Here is an 18,465-nt window from a genome sequence, read left to right on the forward strand (position 1 = left end):
AATGTCCAACCTCAGCACCTTCGGTAGCGTCTTGTTTTCCTTCAACCTCCCTCAGTCATTCATTTTTCTTATCCCCGCCCTCCTTTCCTTCGCTCCCTTCATTCTTCCACCCATTCCTACAAACCACTTCCAGTCTCTTACTTTTCGTTCTCATTTTCTCTCCTTCCTCTTGTTCTACTTTTTAATAATTCATCTGCTGCTCTGCTCCTGCCCCTCAAGGGAAAAGCACCCACTGTCACAGGCCAAGACCATTAATCAATCCCTTGTCTCTCTCCTCCTCTCCACTCCTACCTCTCTCAGTTCTTCACCTTCCTTCCCTTGTCCATTGCTCCACTCTCCATATTTCTTTTTCATTTTTTCCCCTGGTGTTTCTGTAAATCATTTATGTTTTTGTAGTCTTATCTGCCCTCACTTGTCATTCCCTCCCTCTGCTACTCCCTTTAATCTTTTAAGCGGGTCCGTCCCTCCCAATACAACAGCCGCTTTTTTCCCTCTGCATCTTCATCCTCACACAACATACGTCTTGTGCTGTGAAAATAAAAAGATGCATTTATACATTCATTTGGCATTGATGATTAGGCATCAAAGAGCAACTAATGAATAAGCTTAAGATGTTACAAATTAATTCCAATAGTTGTGCAAACACAACTAAAAAACTTAAAAAAAAAAAAGTAGAGTAATTAAACTGAATTCTTTCTCTCTCTTAATTACATGTTTAACCATCACCCTTCTTTTTGTTTCCTTTCATTGATCCTCTTCATCACCCCTATTTCTGTCATTTCTTAGTCTTCTCCTTTCCATCTTTTCTCACTGATAATGTATATTCCTCATCTCTCTTCTTCCCAAAACTTGCAGCTAAATTGCCCTGCCTATTATGAGATATCTACCTTTTCTCTCTGACATTGTTGTCATGTCTAGGGTAAGTTATCTGATTGAACTCTTACACCCTCCAGCCTGCAGGCCGCTGTCTCCCTTGTACACAAGCGTTACACACGGCAGCACCTCAGATAGACAAGGCAGTGTATTACCATGCCTGCAGGAGCGGTGGTCACTGGTTTCCTTCCTTCTGACGCCCGCTTGCTGGAGCGTGGTGGGGTGCAGGAGCAAGGTTACTGGTCAGGATGTTGCTGTCAAGCCGTTCCCCCTCCTCATGTGCTCTCCTGTCACTCTGGCCACTACTCCACGACGGATTGTACTTCTAAAGAGGTGAATAAGCAGAGGGAGGAGGAAGAGGTTAATCAGTGCCTTAGCAACTACTGGAGGAAATGTCTGGGGAAAATTGCAAAGCCGTGTCTGGTGAAATTTCATAAATAACTAAATTAATAAAACATAAGAAAAAAAAATCTTTAAAACGGAGGGAATAGGGGGAAAAGTGATCAGAAGCTAATCAGCATCAATCACATCACTCTCGACTTGCGTCTGTGTTACCCTGCAGAGCCAAACATCACCCATACCTTATTTTGCCCTGACACACTCAACTGTCCCTCACATGCACACAGGTTTCTCTGCGGGGGCGCCGTGCCTGTTCTTGGGTAAAAGATCTGATAGAATAGCTGATCAACCCATGTGGAGACAGACATGCGCGCGCACGCACACACACTCCTTCATTCATTTTTCATGAGCTGGCAGGGATTCGAGAGAGGGGGGATGTAATACAAATATCCACTTGTTTTAATACAGTGGGTTACACAAAAACCATACACATCCTCTCCCATTCACACACAGCTATTCAAACACACATGCACATTCACAGACACATTCACAGTACAATGTATACTACTGTATTATTAAGTGTAGGTTAACGTACATATTTGTTTCAAGAAAAGTATGAATATTAGTCAAATATAAAGACTTAATTTTTTTAACAAAGCCTTATCTTGGAGCACATACCCTGAATGCACAGGGACTTACTGTCTCCTTTAATAGAAGGGACAGAGCTGTGCGAAGGTGGCATGGCGCAGCAGTGGTCAGCACTGTTGACTCACGGCAAGTAGGTTCTGGGTTTTAACCTACAGCCTTTCTGGAGGTTGCATGGAGTTTGCATGTTGTCCCTGTGCCTGCATGGGTTCCCTCTAGCATTCTACAAGTCTGAAACGTTTATGTGAGCATCAATGGCTGTTTGTCTGTACATGTCAGCTTTTCAGGGCGTGCCCCACCCCCACCCAATAGCAGCTAGCATTGGCTTCCCCTGCATCTGTATGAGGATGGCTCTGGATGATGGATAGTGGATGACATTATTACTGAGATTTCTGCCTTACTCAAAAATGTAAAGCTTTTCATGATAGTCTGGAGAATGAAAAGTACTGAAGTGAGAAGAAACAAGAAAAAAGGCTGGTCCATTCCGCTGCAGGGTACTCCTTCCACTAAGATGTGTTGCAGTAATATTTTTATCTGGCATTTATTCCCTACACGAACAAAAAACAAAGAAGAAAGTAAAGGAATATTGATAGAAGGGGCAGAGACTGTATTGAAACTCGGAACATACGAAACAAAACTGGTGAGTTATAATGATTTGTGTTTTCAGTAAACTAAATTGGAGTCACTTGTGACCGCCAATTTTAGCTCCTCTTTGGACTCTGTGGAGTAAAGTAAACATCTGGGGTTCCTAGGAAAACACAGGCCATCAGTCCAGATTGAGCTGAGGTGATGCACAATGTTCCAATTCACAAAATGAAATGTCAACAACATCAGCACTGACAGTACACAGATGCATATGGTTACACTCAGACCAGAGCATGACATTTAAAGAGCTGTGTATGTCTCTGTCTGCCTGTTCACACAGCAGTGTGCTGTACTGTAGATGTTTGTCTCTCAAAGGGTTCAAAAGGTTGTCCTGTTCAAGCAGGTGTGAGAAAATATGTTTCAAATAAAACATTTCAAGAAAACTGTGACAGTATATTTAACCACAAGAACGTCTCCATCATGAAAACAACGACAAAGATTTTACTATTAAACAGCACTATTAAAAAAATCATTTGAAAATATTTGTGAAATAGTGGAGCCTGGTTGCAAATTTCATGTGTTGCACTGCAAATCATATTTGCTGTAGTTATACTGAAGTGCTCAGACTTGGTCTATTCCACAAATGACTCTAAATGCTTACAAAGTTCTGTTAATTAATTTATTTGTAATTTAATTGAGACAAGTAACAAATGTTTTCATCTGTTCACTGAATGAATGATGTAAGTATTTTTGATTTGTGGCCTTCGTTGCTAAAGTTACAAACAAAGTCTCTCATTGCTGTTGGTCTTTGGAGAACTATTAGTGGCTGTTTTCCAGATGATAAATAAGAACATTTCTGATGTGTATTATCTCCTCATTTTGAGGCTACATGCATCCGTAGCTCAGTCTGGACTCTGTCAGGAGACCCAGAAAATAAACACATATGACACTTGGTCTAGTGTGGAGCAGACCTGCTGGGGGATTAAACGGCAGCCTCTCAGTGGGATCCAGGGAGAACAACAGGGATGGTGGTGGGTGTCAGGAAGATGCCGTGAGCAATTAGAGAAGTGATGGAGAAAAACAGAGAGAACTGGAAATGAGAATGAACATGAGCAAGAGTGACAAGGCCAGCAGGCAAAACAGGCAAAGAATGAAATGTTAAGGAGAAGACAAAGCAAAGGGGACCGCGGGGATTCGGATAAACAGCCAGTGCCAGATATTGAACCGCCCCCCTCAGGCAAACAGACTCCACCAGAGGGCTCCTCGTTTTCTCTCCAGTGCCCTCCTTCTCTGCATCAGTGGCCACCGGCCTGCCAGGCAGACAATTACCTCCTCAACACACCTGGCAGCCATGGTGTCTTTGTCTGTGCACTTGTGTTCTGCTGGTTACCTTACAGCCAACACTCGTCACTAGAAGGTGGGTGGGTGAGTTCTCTTTCAACACATCTTGGCCACTTAGGATTGTATGCACATGATTATAGTGCACGCACAAAAACATGGGCCCAGACACAAACACCCTGCCAAGAATCTGAATAACATTGTGCCGGCCCTCCATTCCAGTCACATTACCAGAGCAATTCAATGATAAACAACTACACCAATTCCTCTTTTTGTTGATATTGAGCCACCAATACTAAAAACACAGTACAAATTACCGTTTCAGAATGTAGTAAAGGAGAATAGAATGATTTTTCCAATCAAAGCTTAAATGAAGCCCTGAATTTCACGAACAATATTTGGTCTGCGGTGTACCCACACTCTCCCTTATTTCCCACTGGGACTGCAGGGGACTAAGGGAAACCAGGTTTTCACAACTCTATCCATCCATTTTCTCCGTATCCTCCTGTGGCTTTGTCTTCTTTGGACTCACACTGACCAATAATTACAGCCCACCGGTATCCATTCTTCTTCTTCTCATATAGAAGTTTCACTGGGCTATTAATGTGTGACTGTGGGTTTTTCTACAAAGAATGAGAGGAGCAAGGGAGAAAAACTGGCAGAAGTCCTTCCTCTTTAACACTGGTGGTGGCTCTTGGACATTAGCATATTTCAATCATGCACATGCACAGATTTCAATAAGGTACGCGTGCGTGCACACACACACCATCACTATCAACTCAATTTGGTCACAATTACTGAATATAATTGTTCTCGAAATTTTTGTATGAGAACTACACACACACACACACACACACACACACACACACTTACACCTGTGCTGCGTAAGAGCTGGTGATTACATCCTGTTTTTTCCCCGAAGGAGATGAAAGGAATTGGGCAGAGGATAAGAAACAAGGAATGGGAGCTGATTGAAAGATGAAGAGACAGCAGAGCAGGGGAATTTGCTGAGATGGCTCAGAGCAGCAATTCACACCCTTCTCGTCCAATAACCATCAAATGAGATGAACGGTGAAATAGAAAAAGTAAGGAGACAGAAGACTAACAAAAGCCAGAGATAGAAAGAGCTAATTAGTGTTGGTGGAGCTTATTTTCACAGTTTATTTCCTTTAAGACTGATTTTCAGCTTATTGTTGTAATTATATTATCAGACTTCTGGATCATTCTCCTTCCTAATTACTAAAATGTAGACGACTGTAATGCTTCGTGACTGTAACATGGTTGAAAGAGAACATTTTCACCCACCAGCCATAATATCATCAGGATACCACCCAAAGGGCTTTTTATTAATGGCTGCTTACGTGTCAGAATAATTGCATGAAAATTTTAACTCTACAGACACGATTAAAACATGTTGGAATGAATGAAGGTATCTTATCATTTCATAGAACTTTAGCCACTAAAACCATCTGAGGGGTGATTGCAGCCAACCAAGAAAGCCTTGGTCGCTGTCCCAGGAAAAGGCTTCCTGACACAGCTTGAAAGAAGATATTATCTCAAATATCTCATGCATTTAAAGCTGGGACTGGCTATTTATTTTTATTAATTCATAAATGATCTAGAAAATGCCACTTTTCACCACAGCCCAAATTATGTTTTGAAATGTCTTGTTTTCCCTGCCAACCAATAAAAATATGATACGCTATAAATATAAATACATCAACTTCAATTTCATTGTTTTAGTAAAACAGAAAAAACAACAACAACAACTATTGACAAGGGCAAGTGGAGAATGTTTCAAATTTCGTTTAATAAATGACCATGAAAATAACTTCTTGGTGGTTAATGTCCTTTCAATAAACTAATATATTTACTTCATGCCGAATTCCCATATTGTTTTCTCTTGACATTAATCTGTATTTTGGGCACATAAGAGGAAAAGAACATTTCTTAGAGAAACAACAAAAACTACTGAAGCAGAGTTCCCAAAAAAAGAAAAGAAAAGGTGCTGGGGGACGCATCATGAGGTAACCTAATGGGTGTCATGCTCTTGTGTTAGTTCCAGCTCTTGCCCTGCTGTCACATGTCATACTCTCTCATTTTCTCAGCAAACAACCTGAGAGAAGTCTCTCTGCAGTCCAGTGAAGCAGACTGACAATGAAGCTTATCTTTACAAAGAACTATACAGGTATAGACATGGGCGATATTTCTGGCTGTAGGGTATGTGTGAAATTTTGCAGCTATTTTAGAGCTTGAGTGGGTAAGGTATTTTTTGCTCTCAAGTACATTTTTTCTCACCAAAGCCATTTCTGACCTACGAAGTTTAAATAATCTTTATACGCCTGAATAACTCAGTGTGTGAGCAGCCTGTGTGTTGCATTAGTCCTGGCTTGAGTGTGGCTAGCTCCTGGGTAACTAGTAGCACAATGTTTGCATCTGGGAAAACATCTGCAAAAAGTGTGTGGCAATGAATTTGACAAACAGGAGCACACAAGAAATTAGCACACCCAAATAATGAAACTCTGGGGACCAGGTGGCCTGCAATGAACAGAATGGATGCGGAATCACGCTCCCGTACACTTGTCTCTAAACCCCCTCAGTTGTGAGAGAGCATGCAATGAGTAAACAGGTGCTGGTTGGCTGAAATGTCCGACGGAGGCAGGGACAGCTAAAGAGGTGGAGAGACTCAGGGGGGCTAATTTTTGATTGCAGAGGAGAGAGCAGAGAGAGCAGAGAGAGAAATGAAGTGCTCTCCTCTTCTTGAAAATATGAGAATGCATACTTGAATTTGATGAAGGTTTGCCAACATCACACTGTTTTCTGCACACACTTCCCTCGTTGCTATTCACGTCCCATTTCTCCCGCAGCCTAAAAAGATATAATTTCCTCATCTGTCCCTTTCTATTTCCTCATTTTTCACTGCCAAGCGAACATCTTCATTGTACTGGGTTTGTCAGCATTGGACTTTAATAGGCTGCAAACATGCTGACAAAAATAGAACTTGGAATAATATGAGAGTAATCTGGCCTGGATGTACATATGAGCATCTTCCTATTACAAGCAGAAGTAAATGTGCAAATTGGCTCACAGTTATGATGACCGTCAGTTTGTAAGGCTTTTGACTTATAGAACATATAAAAATGCTGCTACTATCTGGACACAGAGAGGCCCCATGCCATCTGTGGGGTTTTTTGTGTTTAGCTACATCAAGGAAGACTGACAACTATAAAAAACTATATATAAATAAATAATATAACCCAAAGAAATGACTGCATTTATATAAGCATTCAATAAATATGGCAATGAACAAAGTATAATCATGTCATGTCTGAAAACAAATATGAGAAGAAATAAAATTGAAAGTCAGTTACAGTAACCAAGCTATGAAACAGCTTAATATCAGGAGGTGGACTGGAAAGGAATAGACGAAGAGAGACTCTTCACGGTGAACTGTTTCAGTTGAATAAATTGACTTCTTGGACAGCATGGCGGCGTAGTGGTTTCCGCTGTTGCCCCACAATAAGGGAGGTCATGAGTTCAGCTCCCAGCCACACACGTGGGTTTCCCCCACTGTCCAAAGACATCAAGTTTGGGTCAACTGGTGACTCTAAAATTGTCTGTAGGTCTGTGTGAGCGCGAGTGGTTGCTGGTCTCTGTCTGTCTCTGTGTGTCGGCCCTGTGATGGACTGGTGACCTGTCCAGGGTGACCCTGCCCTCACCCAGTGTGATCTGGGATTGGCTCCAGCACCTCCCACGATCGAAAAATGGATAAGCGGTAGAAGATGAATGAATGAATGATAAATATTTGTCCTCTTTAAGGTATCAGGGCCAGAGACAAGGACGGCACACTCTGACCCTCCTTTTCTGCCACTTGGGGTCTATGAGGAGATCATTTATCAAGATCTGAAAAAGATACAAGAGCAGGCATAGTGGCACTGCTCAACAGCTGAAGGAAAAGTCTGCATTTTACTGCCCGTGGTTTTCAGAGACTGCTGGCTCACTAACTAAGAAGCATCTGAAAATTTCTAATTTTCAAAACTGTTATGCCTCTTACAATTCTAAAAATTAATTGAAGGGGTCCCTGGTTACAGTGACAAAACCATTCTCACTGATCCAAAACATCCCCCGAGTGACATGATTTGAGTAATTAAGTCCACTTAAAATGTTCATTTGGGTGTTTCCATACTTGACAACATTTGGAAAAACTTTATAACTTACTAATACACACTTTCAAGATGGCTTTCCCCTAACTTCTTTGTATCTTTGTACTGCTGGTGTGTAGCAATAATCCCTACCTGCTTTCCCAATGTCTTTACTTAGTGTGTGTGCTTGTATCTATGGGTGCTCTCATACAGCGGCTCATATCTTTACTGCCGCCGCCAGGTGAGTTATTCTGCTCAACTCTTTCTGCTCTGCTTGTGTTTTGGGACTTTTATGATGCATAATTCTCTCACAGCAGCAGCTATGTTGCGTGAGTGGAAAGTACTGATGCTCTTATCCTGATTATTCAGACTCAAGAGAGTGCAACTTCAGTATACAAATGTCAATTAGAGGGTAATTTCCATGATAAAAAAAACAAAAACAAAACAGAATACAAATGTGGTTATAATATTCATATTCATAATATTCATGGTCATAGTGATCAATTTCAGTCATGCAGCTGCATTCACTGTAGGGGCTTTCCACTGTATCTGAGCCAGTATACTTGACAGTTTGTTGGAAGTAAAAGTGGAAAACCAGCCTCTGACAACCTTGGACTGATGAGATATTAAGAATCAATACTTGGATTATGAAGCCACATAGAGAGATGCCTTAAGCAGGAATGTATAGGAAGAACAAGTTAGCTTTTAGATTGCCTCAGAGACGGTAAGACACATAAAAAAAAAAAGAAAAGACAAAGTTGAAGTTTTCAGCTCACAAATATATTACGGACAGAAAAGAGTCACCTTATAAGAGTCTGATTCATGCACTTTGTGGTGTAGAATCAGGAGGAAGTAGCATGCTAGATACATTACCTGCATTATGTCTCATTAATGCAGGACTATGCAGCAGGTTAGACACATAGCGAACAGATATTAGAATTAAGGACTCTGGAGAAACGGTGTCAGATAAATGCTGTAATGGTGCAGCCATCTTAATTTTCTTGTTTGCAGCTCTCTCTGTTTCAAGGGATGGAGATATCATACAGCATTTATGCGTATTTTTAGCTTATTTTGCTCTTTCTCCCTGCGTCTCTGTCTCATTTACCAATTTGCTCCTCCCTGACAATATTTCTTGTTTTCGTTCTCTGTCTGTTCTGCTGCAAAAATGAATGCTTAGGACTTGGCACAGCAAATATTTAACCAATGTGACGATCAGGGGACAACTGTTGACTGCAACCTGAAAACGCTGCTTGGACTTGCCTATTAAAGCATTACACTTTCGTTGGATCCTACTGCTCTCAATTCCATTTGTTGCAAGCTAGTTGTTTTCCCTTGATGTTCATTACAACCTTTTAATCAGGAACTGCTTCACACCTGGGAGACAAGTTGGTTGCAATTTAGACTCTAATAGAACTAACAATTAAAAAGAATTGATTAGACTCTAATTAAATCCTCATGTGACTTGCCATACTGATACTTGAGTTTTTATGTTTTCTTTCTTTTGATTCACTATCTTAACATTGGATAAGGGATAAAAAAAAATTACCAAACAAATTAGTTCTTCACATTCTACAAATTGAACATATGATATTTTGATGGATGAATTCAGACAAATGTACAGGGAAACACAGCATTTCATTATTTTTACAAATTAGTGAAATATTCTTCAATATTGGCTTGAGTGTATTTGAAAACTGGTGTTTATTTACTGTAGATGAAATCTTATTTTATATGCTTATATGCTTTTGTCGTCTGCCAAGATAATCTAGGCCTTAAAGAAGGAGTTTGGTGTCTCTGATGCCTTGTCATTTTTGACCCTCCCAAAGCAGCGGTCCCCAAACCACGGGCCGTGGTACCGGTCCGTGGGTCTTTTGAACAGGGCCGCACAGAAAGAATAAAAGGCCCAGTGAGGAGACAGAAGAAGAGCCTGTGACCTCCATGAAAAAGAAAGCTGCCTTTAGGTTTGGGGTCAGGGGGCAGAGAGGATGTTATGAGGACGCTGCTAATAAAGTTGCATACGAGTACACAGTAGATTCACCTTTATTATGATATTTATAATATAGCGCAGTTTTTATGCTGAACGTATCATTTTATTTTGTTGCATTGTTCCGCCATACCTTAAAGGGTGGTCCGTGGCGCAAAAAGGTTGGGGACCACTGTCCTAAAGGGGATGCTTCTTCTTTGTATTTTAACCCAAATTGGCTTTTTCCTGGTTGATCCATCTGTATCTGCTAAGTATTCTTGCTTTCAAATTAGAATTTTGATTGACTTTGTTTCAGGGCTGATACAAATCTCCTGATGTGTCCATGTCTGTGCTGTGTGAGATTTTAAAAACATCTATCAGGACAGATCATCTCTTGCACTGGACATGGGGAAGGAAAAAATTGTTTGAGCAACCCACATCCCTAGCTCATGATTTCCAGATAAAGAGCATTTATAGTTTGATGCTCTCTTGAGGCACTGTACCACCAAAATCCTGACAAGTGCCAACAAGGTTCTAGCACGCCTGATTTAGATGCAAACAGTTTGGTGGAATTATCTTTGCTGCCCAAGTATGCTTGCTGCGGGTTTGGAGATGAAAGATCTCCCTTCCTGGATGTCATGGATTCTTCAATTGTTTTGTTAAATATCTCGCTTCAAATAACTTAAACAAAATGTAGCTATTTAGTAAATTGACAAGAACAGATTTGTATGAGGAGCTTTAAAAGGCTAACGTTGCAGCTCATTGACTCGAATATGAGCAATTTATACTTAAAGCTATATTTTGAGTATATTCTGCTTAAGTTATTCTTTTTCTTTCTACTCCTATAGTCAGTCCACACCACTTTTCCTCCACTGGGCCTTGTACAGATTGGACAGCCTAATGTTGAAGTAAATAGACCATGAATGGTTATGGAGGCAAACTGTACAGAACCTCTATCACTGAAGGGTCTAGCACTTGCTCCTACTCATTCTTCCATTTCCCTTCACATTAAAATTGTGACTATTAAAACCTCTGTCTGGATGTGCATTCAGTTTAAGTGTGGCATTTTCTAGTTATGCCTATGTGGGTATTTATGTTTTGCTGGTTGGCTGGCGGAGAAGTGTTTTAGTAGACACTTCCTTTTAAACAAATTTCTCATGTTCAGTCTACCTAATCGACGCCATTTTAGATATTAAATGTTTAGATGAAGTCTCCTTGTAATCAATCTCACCTTATAAATCTATAATCAAATGAATCCAATTATTGTACTTGAGAGCTCCTGTTGGTGTAGGAGTAAATTGAATTAGATTTTAGAATACAGAAACATTTATTTGAGAGAGAATTTTATTAAATATATATCGGTACTACACTGATATATACAGACCATACAGTATGCGGAATGAACACATGGGCAAGAAGCCTGTAAAAATTAAGATAAATGGTTGGGTTTTGTTTTATTGATCCAATATGCATTTTAATCGATATAACAGGAAGATAAGGTTAGATAAATTTTTGCTGAATGCAAAGACTGATTTTTGTTAATTATGACAACCCTAAATTATCTCTTTGCAGGTTTTCCTCTGATTCTTAAACCAAGTGTAGCACAAAACTCTCATCCTGCCTTGTAAATGCTTTAAATTACAACATTGTAGATCTGCCTTGACTGGGCCCAGGTGCAGGTCAGGAAAGGTCAGAGCAGAATATTGATGACACGGTGTAAACCGCAGAAAATGCTGATCTGGCTTTTAGGTGGGAAATAGATAAAAGTGACAAGGGAGTGTAACTCTCCTTGGTCCATTATTAAAATAGACAAAGCTGTTTCTGCTGATGGTGAGCCACACTCCAGAGACTCAGGTCACAGGCTAACAAGGATGGATGAATGTATATTTATAATATGTGCTTCTTTTTCTATCTATCTATCTATCTATCTATCTATCTATCTGCCTGCCTGCCTGCCTGCCTGCCTGCCTGCCTGTCTGTCTGTCATTGTCACCTGACATCTTATTGGTTTACCTTAGGTTTAATTGAAAATGTAATTCTGTCTCTCTTTCTCTCACTCTCTCTCTCACACACACACACACACACACACACGGTTTCAGCATGCTGGCATAGTGATAGTCTATTTATTCTCCACACTGACGCAGGACAGTACTCGACCATTTGTGTGTGTGCGCTTGTGCATGTGTGTATATTCATGTGTGCCCCAGTAGTCCTTTGCTGTGCTGATTTCAGCAGGAACAGATGGTCCTGCCACAGCTCTGCCGAGGCTCCATAGTCTATGAGGGGATGTGTGAATGTGCGCACAACGTGTGTGTGTGTGTGTCCTGCTAGTTTATGCCACACACATTTTCTTGAAGCCATTTTGCATACTGCCACACAAACACACACACAGATGCTAATTGCTGCAGTGTAAGTGATATCTTTGTGGTCTTTGGCCTACTTGACTGTTCCAGTGACACTTAAAGTCTTAATCCTCTTTAAAAAGCCTCTTCACTGCTAAACTCAAATTTGCCAATACACAAGGCTGCCTCACCTTTTGTGTGTGCGAGTGTCCAAGTAGGTTTCTGCATTTGTAAAAGGTTATAATAGGTATATTTACATCGACAGCAGCTCTCAAATTCAAGTATAAAAAAGGGCAAAGTGCAACGTTATAACGTGAAAATAAATAAATGTAATATAACCAGCATATAGCCCCTGGTTGGGTCCTTTGGTCTGTATAAGTATGATGGATAGAGTGCGGTAAAAAAATAACTTTGATTTTCTTGAACCTTGTTATTGAGCAGAAATCTCTGCTTGTACGTCTCTTTGTATCAAGATAATATTAGCTCATTATGACATTTAAAATCGAAATTTCATATTTTTAGAGGTCAAAGTGAGGCCAGAAGAGGTCTCACAGAGGTTGTAATGTTTGTAATACTGTTGAAACAGTAACTATACCGTTTATTATAGAACACGTGATGAATTGTGATAGTGTGAGGGCAGCTACAGCTGTCCAGATGTGAACTAATTCCCTAATGGGGAATACTCTACAATCTGAAAATGCACACACACGTGTAATACTACTTGATATCCCAATGATGTGTCCCTCTTTCTGTCAATTTTCATTAATAAAAGCAGCAGTGTGGTGGCTGATGCCAGATGAGCAGATTAACGAGATACATTATGAAAGCAAAATTACATCGAAGGATGAAGTGTTTTTAAGAGATTAATTTCACAGAATGGACTCAAAATGCTATAATCTTACATTTTGGGCATAAATAAACATAGAACTACTTCATAGAGCATGTGGGGAGAGTGTGTCATTCTGTCTCTTCGTGTTTGTTAGTGTTTTTCTAATTTTCACTCTCCAACATCTTTGTTCCTCTCTGTTGAAACAGCAGAGAAAGTCTATCAAATGCAGATTGTGTCCCTCTCTTCAGGTCTAATGACTGAGTTCATGGATTTTACCAAGTTTTGAATTGAGGAAAAATACAGTAGGAACATGATTCATATGTCATCTATTGTTAGAGCACCCTATGTGCAGAATAATAGTTTCATTCTGAGCACACATATCATGTGATGCATTGTGTACTTTGATCCATTAGTAGATAAAATTACTGTTTTATATGAAATCTGTCCATGTGTGCTACTTTAGCGAGGTCCATCTTCTCTCCCACTTCCTAATTCTTCATCTACAGTGCTTTAGTGGGAGCTGATCTGTGACTCCATTTATTTCAGGTCAATTTGGCAGTGTGCTCGATATGGTTGTTTCATTGCACACTTCTTTCCTGTCTGTCTCTGACTCACAGGGCACGATGGAGGACCGAAAGGCAGGAAGGAAGGAACAGGAGGAGACGGAGACAGAAATAGAAAGAGATGTAGGAAAGCAAGAGCTGCAACAGATGTTTGAAAAGAATAGGTTTAAACTACATGGGGAGGAGAGGGACATGAGTGAATGAAGGAGAGATGGTGAATGGCAGAATGTGACTGCTTTAAAGAAGAATTATAGACCCATGAATTAAGACATGCATGACTGAGGAGAGAGAGCAAGAATGGTGGCGCAGTTAGTAAACTACTAAACGACAATGAGAGACTAAAGACACAAATGGAAGAATGGGGTTGGGTGGGAACAAGACGGAAGGAAAACGAGGCAGGGGGATGAAAAAAGGAGGTAGAAACATCAGGAGAAGTAGTGAAGGTAGAACCTGACAGACTAAGGTCTTGCATAACAGCAATGCTATTATTATTTACATTTACACATTTTTTTGAATTTGGACCAGATTGGAAAGTCATTACCTTTAAAACTAACAAGTCAAAGCAACCGACATGTCCTCCACATTAGGCATCAGAATATATGCCATTTGCCGCGCTACTTCAGGATGGCACATAAACACTTAGGTCAGATTTGGTTTAGGTTAAAGTAAAGACTTTGGAAAAGTTGTGAGGATATTACGATTTGGTATTAAAAAAAAAAAAAGAAAAAAAAAAAGACCACTCAATCAAGGTTAGTGTGGGAAAGGTCATGGGTAGAACAATAGACACTTGGTTAAGGTCTCCTTTGTTGGTCCATCCATCCATCTAGCATTTCATAAACTTTGTGGCTCTACAACATCACCAGACCTTTTACTTTTTGTTGAACACTCTCACAATAGAAACCCGTGTACACCAAATACACACTAAAAGTACAAGTTGTCAGGTGTTTATGAGGGCAAGGTTTTCCTTTCAAGTTGCAGCTTCTTCTGCAATTATTCATCCACCTCACATCAACTTTTTCATTTATCAGTCTCAACCAACCTCTTTTGAGAATACAAATACAGGCAAAATGTCCATCTTCCACAATTATTGTTTAACCAGCAAGAAAGGCAACACAAAAAAAGGGATGAAAGAATATCTTCCTCAGCTCTGGCACCCGTCCATCCATCCACCTTCATCCATTTATGTCATAAGTTTATTAAATCATACGTTGCACTGTATCTTTTACTCTTTCATCTTTTTACTTGATTTCATCTTGTGTTATGATTTTTTTTTTAATCTTTTAAAAACATTTTAATTTTCCATTTAAATCCTTGGTATTTGTATTCTATTGTAACTTTGCATTTTCTAATGTTGTTTTTATCTTTTTTGGTAAGCACTTAAAATGACTTAATGCTAAAATGTGCTATAGAAATAGTTTTGCCTTGAGGTCACTTTTTCTATAACAACAACTAATTGAACACAAAAAACAGCAACTGTATCTTCTTTGCTTTCAGTTTTTGATACGTTGGTGTGCATGTGTGTGTTTTTGTGTGAGAAAAGGATTAGATTGCAACCAGGAAGGAGACAAAGGAAGTAAATTGAAGTGAGAAAGAGACTAAGACTGAACTTTTCCCCTTGGGACTGGTCTCCATGGCTACAGAAGCATTTACAGTGAAACGTGTGGCAAACACAAGAAGGAGTGAGAGAGATACACATATACAGAGAGACAGTGATACAGAAAGCAACAACATGGCAACACTGAGTTACCCTCATACAATGTGTGAATGTCCAGTGGATGGATGGACGTTGCTGGCAGAGTATAAAGCAACGATTAAAATAGAAATGACAGATTTCAGTATAACACAGTATTATTGCATTGCATAATTTAAGTGCGATTGCAACCTAAGATAAATATTCAGGATGTACTTACAACAACACAGCTGCCATATATAGTACCGCTGCTGACAAACCACAAGATACCTGATCTCCCACAAAAACAGCAGGAAAAAGCAGTGACCCAATACGCACTTTGTGAACTTTAATGGAAATCAGAGACCAATGAGAACAAACAACATCTAGAGACTAAAACATCTCATCTTACCCCTAGACAATCAGACGACATCTATATTTCAAAAGCTATGGAAAACTGTGACAATGGCTTGTCATGATCTAAGACTGATTGAGAGCACCTTTAATAAGGAGGGCAGAAGGATCACCTGTCCATACTGGCAGGCTAACTACAGTTTCAGTTGACAGCAATTTGTCTGAATGCGGTAACAAACCTTTAGTAAGAGTAATTGAACTTACACATTATCTCCTGTTTTCTTAAACGTGATGAAAGTAAGAACTGTATTGAATTTTCATGAAAAACTAAATTACCTCTAAATCTAGACTATGTCTTTCTTAACTGTGAGCTCTACCGCGATGTTGTGTTTGTATCAACAGGTTCTTTTGGGTAATTGACAAGATGTTTTCTGACAATAGTAAGTTGGCAGAAACTGCTCAACACAGGAAAAGACAATCTCAATTTTTCTCTGCAATAGATTTGTCAATATTTGCATAAAGTACAGCCAGTGTTACTGCTGATGAATTATTTATGGAGACTAAAGGAAGAGGCTTGTAAGGGCTGGTTCTGCTTGACAGTGTTGCTATGGATGTACTGTGTGTGTGTGGGTTGTGAAGGTTGACTTAGTGTCAGTGAGTGTGTATGTGTACGCGTGTGCGTGCGAGTGTGAACAAGAGAAGTAGAAGAAGAAGAAAAGAGAGAGAGAGAGAGAGAGAGAGAGAGCATGAGAGCGAGATAGACTGATGCGCTCTGCTGCGCTCATCGGCAAAGTCACTGCTTTCTCAAGGACACTGCGGCTAAGGTGCAAGAAAGAGAGAAGGAATGACACTTGGGAAGGAAAAAAAAAAAAAAAAACAGAAAAAAGGTTTCTGGTGATAGATGGCCAAGTGGGACAAAAACATGAGAAAAGAACACCATAGATGAGAGAAGATCAGGCAGCAGATGAGAAAAGTGTGAAAAAAGGGTGAAAAGAATGAGAAAGAAGCGGTAGGATGGGCATGGGATAAACTTCATGTGTGTGCATGTGTGCGTTTGCTGTGCACATGAATCCATTTCTGTGAGCACATGGTATAGTTATGTTAAACATACTTGGCAGCAGAGCAGCCAAGCCAGAACAGCCTTTTCCGCTTGGTTCGATCTCAGTGATCAATTATTTACACATAAACACACACTTGCAGACCCCAAAACACTCCCATTGAGATAATAGTGGGGACAGCTACTGGGTGAATTGCATAAAAGCTACTTTACACACATAAACAAGCAGTTCACTAAAATAGTGTACAACTCGGCTGCCACAAGGACCACCGCTGCAGACCAACTGTTATCAACCTCTGTGTCATTGCATCCTTGGTGCGATACTGAAGACTGAACTATGAAATGAACATGAAGCTTTTTTATTCGCATACTCAGATGGGTACAAAATATGCGAGCTGCGGGGAATAGGTCGGAGTATACAGGTAAACGGGGGGTATATAGACATTTAAAAAAAAAAAAATGCAAGTGAATGCTATCTGTTTGTTTGCATGGTTTCCTCCTGGCCCCAGCAAGGCTTGTGCCAACATGTGAAAGTAAAGGTTTGTCGCTCTGGGAGGGAAAAGAAATCAGATCTGTGCTGTGCATTCTTGATGTTTGGTAGATTGCAGCTCATGTCTAGTCATGGTTCTTGATATTCGGCCATTTACTGGGGAACCGGTAACACTGGTAAGCGCCAGGCCCTTACTAATTTTGATTATGTAAAAATGTCAAATCCACAGGTAGACAGAAGGGGGCGGGACGGATAGGCCTGAGAAAATCCAGTTGTTCCACAGTTCATGTAACATGTACTCTATGGTAACAATCCAAATGTCTGAAGCTCAAGGCATTAGGTGCAGTATGAATTTGTTCCTGAATGGGTGAATATGTCTAACATCATAAAGTGCTTCGAGTAGAAAAGCACTACATAAGCAGACCAGTTAGATGTGTTGTGCGTCTCGTCTATAAAGGCTCATATTACTCTCCTCCTAAGGCTGCCTTTATATAACAATGAAATACTGAAACACTGAATTTAGACCAGGTTTTTGTTAATCAAAGCACAATCTCTTCCCACTGCATAAAGACAGCAAAATGCCTGATCGCCCCACGCTGTAAGATCAAAAAACTCATGGGTGCACTGATGGGTGTAAGTGTATTTGCTACTAAAACAACATGGCATAGGAGTGAAGAATTACCTCTGCATTGGTTCGAAACTAGTGAAGACGTTTGTGTTGTGCTTTCAGTGGGGTCTAAGATAAGTTCCATTAGGTTGTTGGCCAAAAGAATTTACCTCTGATCTGACAGCAATTACACATGAATGTGCACAGACACACACTCTCAGTCCTGCAGCGCAGCATGGGTGTGAATCAACCTCTATGTTGCAAGTATTCTCCTGTTTGCTGTCTGATTAGGCTGCACCGTACAAAATTACCCACAAATCTCAGTGGCAGCTCCTCGTATACAGAGTGAAGAGTGCCAGATACAGTGAACAGAATGGATTCCATTACTTATTTCACTCACCTCCCTCTGTCCTCCTATCTTTTATCTGCCCACTTCTCTTTCAGTGTCTGTCAGCCAGACTGTCTATCTAAAGTCACTGTATCAGAGTAGAAGGGTCCCAGTACCTGAGAAGACAAAAATCAGAATGACACCAGTTAGGGATCATGTTCTTGCTCGACATGAGTCACACATAGTCCAGCTGACGTTAAAAGAGAATAAACTAACGCCTGTATCATTTTTGCACACCTGCTCTTACACATAGACACACGAACACACACACACGCAAAGAC

At 40.2% G+C, this 18,465-nt stretch overlaps 1 protein-coding gene across 3 annotated transcripts in view; it reads right to left on the reverse strand.

The window, feature by feature from the left end:
* Positions 1–18,465, reverse strand: part of strbp (spermatid perinuclear RNA binding protein) — a 70,526-nt gene that overhangs the window by 30,144 nt on the left and 21,917 nt on the right. For all 3 annotated transcript variants that reach the window (XM_029516625.1, XM_029516626.1, XM_029516627.1), the window contains exons 2-3: positions 18,197–18,300; positions 1,029–1,198 (exon numbers count right to left, since the gene is read on the reverse strand). In XM_029516625.1, the coding sequence (XP_029372485.1) occupies positions 1,029–1,031 (3 nt within the window). In that variant the 5' untranslated portion in view covers positions 1,032–1,198; positions 18,197–18,300. The remainder of the gene's footprint in view (positions 1–1,028; positions 1,199–18,196; positions 18,301–18,465) is intronic.

The sequence above is a fragment of the Echeneis naucrates genome, chromosome 12 (assembly GCF_900963305.1).
Source record: "Echeneis naucrates chromosome 12, fEcheNa1.1, whole genome shotgun sequence".
In the NCBI taxonomy this organism is placed as follows: Eukaryota; Metazoa; Chordata; class Actinopteri; order Carangiformes; family Echeneidae; genus Echeneis; species Echeneis naucrates.